Genomic DNA, 5,553 nt, shown 5'->3' with positions numbered 1-5,553 from the left:
ACCTCTGTGCTGAAGGTTGGGATCAGCTCATGTGCTCCTGGTCGCCTGTGTCAAAACAACCCCTCACCTTGTTCTCACAGAGAACAGCTCTCTGCCTGCTCTGGGTTGAACAAGGAGTTGCCACGTATGTTAGAAATCCACCTACTCCTGTCCTTCCATCCCTAGCTGGGCTGAAAGGACAGAGGTGGACTGGAAGCAAGGAAAAGAATGAGGATGGGGTTGATGTCTAGGGTCTGTGTCCTTTGCAGAGAACGAGCCACCGTGGGGGCCACCCTGCACTCAGCTCTTCGTCTTTGTTGCCACACCAGGCTGCGATGGGTTTCCCAGCCTGGACTCCAAGGAAAGCTGTGAGTATCAAGGTTAAGAAGAAAAGTTAAGAATCCCAAAAGTCGCTTCCCTGGGGTCCCAGAGCACTGTTCTGTACCCATGGCCACGTATGGTGGGGTGTGGGACCTAAAGCCAGCGCCGACCCCTCTGATGTTGCGTTTCAGATAAGCTGGTTGTCTCAGAAGGCTCCTTGCTGCTCTCTGCAGATGCTGTCTGGGGAGCTCTCAGAGGTGAGGTGTTGGGGATGTCTCTCTGGGCCTCTATTTCCATGGATTTACTGGTTGATTGAGCTCTGTTCCTGTGGGGGATCTGTGCTGAGAAAGGGCTGGTCTGTTTGGTTTTCCTGCAGGCCTGGAGACGTTCAGCCAGCTTGTTGGGAGAGACGAGAACGGCACGGTGAGTCCTGGCCTCATCTCCTGGGTGGTGAGGGTACCCTGGCAACAAAGGTGACCCTGATTGTCTTCTGCTAATGGCTGATTTGCTCCAAGCCCTGCTCACTTCTTACTCATGTTGTCCCCGTGCAGTACTACATCAATCAGACGGAAATAGTGGACTTTCCCCGCTTCCCTCACCGGGGGCTGTTGTTGGACACTTCTCGTCACTACCTGCCTCTGAGAGCCATCCTGGAAACCCTGGTAGGGTGCCTGTGCTGGGAGAGGAGGTGGTTTAGTTGGGGTGTCCCTTCTTCTGCAGCAACTGGGGGCTCCTTGAGTGGCCTGGAGGGCTTTTGTTTGTTTTTGGTTTTTTTTTGTGTGGCCTCTTTCCAAAGATCGTAGGAGCTGTCTGTGACGGCCACTGCACCTACATCTCTTCGAGGAAGAGCTTGTCACACCTAGGTTTTTTGGACAAAACCAGCTTGCCTGTCCCTCCTCCTTGTCCCTTGTCAGGGGAGAGCTTCTTGCGCTCAAAAACTCCCTGACAGGAGGTTGGAGTAAAGTGGGGGTTGGGCTCTTCTCCCAAGAAATAGGACAAGAGGAAACGGCCTCAAGTTGCCACAGGGGAGGTTGAGGTTGGCCCTGAGGAACAATTTCTTCCCCTTGAGGGTTGTTAATGGCTGTGCCAGGCTGCCCAGGGCAATGGTGGAGTTCCCAAGCTGTGGAGATGTGGTGCTGAGGGATATGGGTCAGTGGGGACCTGGCAGTGCTGAGGGAACAGCTGGACTCCACCTGAAAGGTCTCACCCAACCAAAATTATTCTAAGAGGTCTTTGAATCCCTCCTGGGTCTTGGGGAACATTTAGGGACTCTGCCTTGCTCTTTTGGAGACTGGGGTCCTTGTCTCCTTTCTGTGGCAAGCGGGGTGACCTTTCAGAAGAGAATCATAGAAGGGTCAGGGCAGCCTCATCTCTGTTCCTGTTCCTTCCTAGGACGTCATGGCTTACAACAAGTTCAATGTCTTTCACTGGCACATTGTGGATGACCCGTCTTTCCCCTATGAAAGCTTCACCTTCCCAGAGCTCAGCAAGCAGGTAACCTCCACCCTGGCCTAGGGTGAGCAGCTGCCTTCCTGGACAGCTGGGCAAGGCACTGAGATGTCCCGTGTTCCTCCAGGGAGCCTTCAATGCCATGACCCACGTGTACACGGCCAGCGACGTGCAGGTGGTGGTCGAGCACGCCCGGCTGCGCGGCATCAGGGTCCTCGTGGAGTTTGACACTCCCGGGCACACGCTGTCCTGGGGCCCAGGTGAGGAGGAGACCCTGCTGGGAGGAGGAAGGGGCTCTGAGACCTGCATCCCGAAAGCTGGGTGTGGGCAATCGTGTCCCGCGGGAGGAGCAAACCAGCATCTAAGGGAAGTGGCACCCAACGGTCCAGCTTGGGGAGCAAAATGCAAAGGGGAAAAGTTTGCATCTCTTCTTGGGTCCAAACTGAGTCACTTTTTGGAAACATCTGCTCTGCCAAAACCAGAGTCATGGGCGATTGCAAGGATCTGATGAGGAAGGGCTGGGAGACCTGGGACTGTTTAGCATGGAGGAGACTGAGAGGAGACCTTCTCAATGCTCATCACTAGCTAAAGGGTGGGAGTCAAGAGGCTGGAGCCAGAGCCTTGTCAGTGGCGCCCAGCGACAGGACAAGGGGCAATGGGCACCAACTGGAGCGCAGGAGGTTCCACCTGACCAGGAGGAGAAAATTCTTTGGTGTGAGGGTGGCAGAGCCTGGAGCAGGCTGCCCGAAGAGATTGTGGAGTCTCCTGCTCTGGAGGGATTCCAAACCCATCTGGACATGGTCCTGAGCAACTTTCTCTGGGTGACCCTGGTGGACAAGCTTGGACAAGCTGATCTCCAGAGGTCCTTTCCAACCTCTACCATGCTGTCATCTTGGGTTTAACTAAGCTTCCTCACTCTGCTCAGTGGTGCCTCAGTCCTGACATGCTGCTCCCTGCCCCAAGGACTGCAGGTGCCTCCTTTTCCCTGTCTGGAAGTGTGAGGAGCTCCAGGAAACTGCTGGCCTTGTCTTTTTCTCTCCTGCCTCCAAGCGTTGTGTCCTGCACTGCAGAAGACCCTGTGCATGTGGTTGTGCTGAGGAGGACCTGGAGCGGGAGGGGGTTTAGGCATTGATACAGCCACACTTATGCCCTTCCTCACTGACCTTTTTTTATGACCCAGGTGCCCCAGGCCTCCTGACTCCATGCTATTTGGGCAAGGATCCTTCTGGGACCTATGGGCCTATCAACCCCATCCTTAACAGCACCTACCAGTTTGTGAGCAGCTTGTTTAAAGAGGTCAGCGCTGTGTTCCCAGACTTCTTTCTTCACCTTGGTGGCGATGAGGTGGACTTCACGTGCTGGTGAGTCTGGGATCAGTCTGGGTGGGGACTGGGGAGAAATACCTGGGACTGGAGTCACAGCCCATTGATTTTTGGTCACCATCATCTCCAGATCTTAGTTGTCCTGTCCTGCTCCTCCAGGCTCTGTGTGGTGATTGTTGGGGTTTCTGCACTCACAGTGATGCTGGCTCTGGGAAGCTGCTGATGCTGGCACAGCCACAGCTCTTGGACTGATGTGGAGCAAATTTGGCCATGTCTTAACCATACTCCAGAGCTCAGATTGCAGTGCTTTTATTATCTTCTCTTTGGTACACAGGACATCCAATCCAAATATCCGTGCCTTCATGAAGGAGATGGGCTTTGGTGAAGATTACAAAAAATTAGAGTCGTTCTACATCCAGAGGTGAGAACAGTTGCATCCTGGGACTGCAGCTGCAGTATGTGGCCAGCACAAATATCTTGTGCTGTCTCAAGGACACTCCTTTCCAGGAGCACATCTATTTAAGCACATCTCCCTGACCCCCAAAAGTTCTCCTAGCTACATTTTCAGCGTAGCTGTGTTTTGTTGGGAGACTGACCACAGAGATACCCAGGCTGAGGGGCAGGGGAGCCCTGTGAGGGACTGTGCTTTTTCCCTTCTCCTCTAGAAGTACCTTCCTGTCCCGCTGTGGGTGTTGGGATGACCCAAAACTCAATCCTCTTCCCACTCCAGGCTTCTGGACATTGTCTCTTCCCTTGGCAAAGGCTACATCGTGTGGCAGGAGGTGTTTGACAATGGGGTGAAGGTGAGAGCTGCCTGTCTAAGCCAGTTCCCTGTGTGGGGGTGAAGGGTGCTGGTGCACTGGTGTGCCCTTGGGGTTCCCTGCTGGGGCTGCTGTGGTAGGGGACGTCTTGAGATGGTGCTCCTAGTGAGCTGGCCTCATGGTGGCTCTGTCACACTGCTGTCACAGGCTCTTCCTCCAGGCTCTTGTATGTGCACCTGCAAGAGGCAGGTTTTGACTCTGCCTGGGACGCCCCACAAATGGGCTTACACCTCCTTCTGTTGCTTCTGCAAACCAGATGGGAAGTGGCTCCAAAGTCAAGCCAATGTCTGCCTCAGTTTCCCACTGAGGGTTGTGGCACTCTGCTTGCAAGGGGAACTGGTGCCACACTGATGCTGGGCATGGGGTTCACGTGTGCTCCTCAGATGAGGCCAGACACCATCATCCACGTGTGGAAGGAGAGCTCCACGCCGTATCTGCAGGAGATGGCCAATGTCACCAAGGCTGGCCACCGGGCTCTGCTCTCTGCCCCTTGGTACCTCAACCGCATCTCCTACGGGCAGGACTGGATGGCAGCCTACCAGGTGGAGCCCTTGGAGTTTGAAGGTGTGTTCTTTCTGTCCCCTTCCCTCCTGACAGCTGAGTGGGTGGTCAGAATTAATGCCTGGGCTGGCTGGCCTGCTAATCCACTCTTGCTGCTGGTATGAAGGTGCTTGCGTGACCATGCCCTTGGTTCCTGCCAGCAGAAGACAACTCTGCTCTCCCCCAGCATGCTCTCTGCAGCAGGGGGCTTCCAGCTGGGCAAGTCCTGGCCTCCGTGGCTGAGCCCCTCACCGCTGGATGCTGTGTCCTCTGGCAGGCAGCCCTGAGCAGAAGGAGCTGGTGATGGGTGGAGAGGCCTGCATGTGGGGTGAATACGTGGATGTCACGAACCTGGCCCCCAGGCTCTGGTAAGAGAAGCTGTGGGGCGATGGGTGAGCTGGAGATGTGTGGGGCAGGGCTCTGGCCCCTGTCCGTCACTGCTGAGCATCATGTACTGAGTGCCATGGGTTTGGGCTGGGCCTGGTGTTTGTCCCTGTCCTCTGGCAGCACCTCTGGCCTTGGACTAGCTTCACTGAGGGTTGGTGAGACTAAGACATAGATTCATAGAATCACTTTGGTTGGGTGAGATCTTTCAGATGGAGTCCAGCTGTTCCCTCAGCACTGCCAGGTCCCCACTGACCCATGTCCCTTAGCACCACATCTCCACGGCTTGGAAACCCCTCCAGGGATGGGGACTCCCTGGGCAGCCTGGGACAGCCATTCACAACCCTCAAGGGGAAGAAATTGTTCCTCAGGGCCAACCTCAACCTCCCCTGTGGCAACTTGAGGCTGTTTCCTCTTTTTCTGTTGGTTGTTCCTTGGGAGAAGAGCCCAACCCCCACCTTACTCCAGCCTCCTGTCAGGGAGCTGTGGAGAGCCAGAAGGTCTCCCCTGAGCGTCCTTTGCTCCAGGCTCTGCACCCCCACGGTCCCTCAGCTGCTCCTCACCACACTTGGGCTCTAGACCCTTCCCCAGCTTTGTTGCCTTTTTCTGGACATGCTTTAGCCCCTCAAGGTGCTTCTTGGAGTGAGGGGCCCAAAACTGAACCCAGGATTTGAGGGGTGGCCTCAACAGTGCCCAGTCCAGGAGGATGATCCTTGCTGTGGTCCTGCTGGCCACAA

At 55.4% G+C, this 5,553-nt stretch overlaps 1 protein-coding gene across 1 annotated transcript in view; it reads left to right on the top strand.

Annotated features, from left to right (window-relative positions):
* Positions 1-248: 248 nt before the first annotated feature.
* The window catches only part of HEXA (hexosaminidase A (alpha polypeptide)), a gene marked incomplete at its 5' end in the record, with an annotated part of 5,971 nt that continues 666 nt past the window's right edge, over positions 249-5,553 (top strand). Inside the window, 11 exons of the mRNA XM_008943937.1 lie at positions 249-347; positions 492-557; positions 677-723; positions 852-962; positions 1,693-1,794; positions 1,877-2,009; positions 2,930-3,110; positions 3,406-3,492; positions 3,802-3,874; positions 4,276-4,456; positions 4,710-4,800. Of these exons, the coding sequence (XP_008942185.1) occupies positions 249-347; positions 492-557; positions 677-723; positions 852-962; positions 1,693-1,794; positions 1,877-2,009; positions 2,930-3,110; positions 3,406-3,492; positions 3,802-3,874; positions 4,276-4,456; positions 4,710-4,800 (1,171 nt within the window). The remainder of the gene's footprint in view (positions 348-491; positions 558-676; positions 724-851; positions 963-1,692; positions 1,795-1,876; positions 2,010-2,929; positions 3,111-3,405; positions 3,493-3,801; positions 3,875-4,275; positions 4,457-4,709; positions 4,801-5,553) is intronic.

This window comes from Merops nubicus, unplaced genomic scaffold (genome assembly GCF_000691845.1).
Source record: "Merops nubicus isolate BGI_N331 unplaced genomic scaffold, ASM69184v1 scaffold19177, whole genome shotgun sequence".
NCBI classification, from domain to species: Eukaryota; Metazoa; Chordata; class Aves; order Coraciiformes; family Meropidae; genus Merops; species Merops nubicus.
Note: the sequence above shows the minus strand (reverse complement) of the source record. Positions and strands in the feature narration are given on the sequence as shown.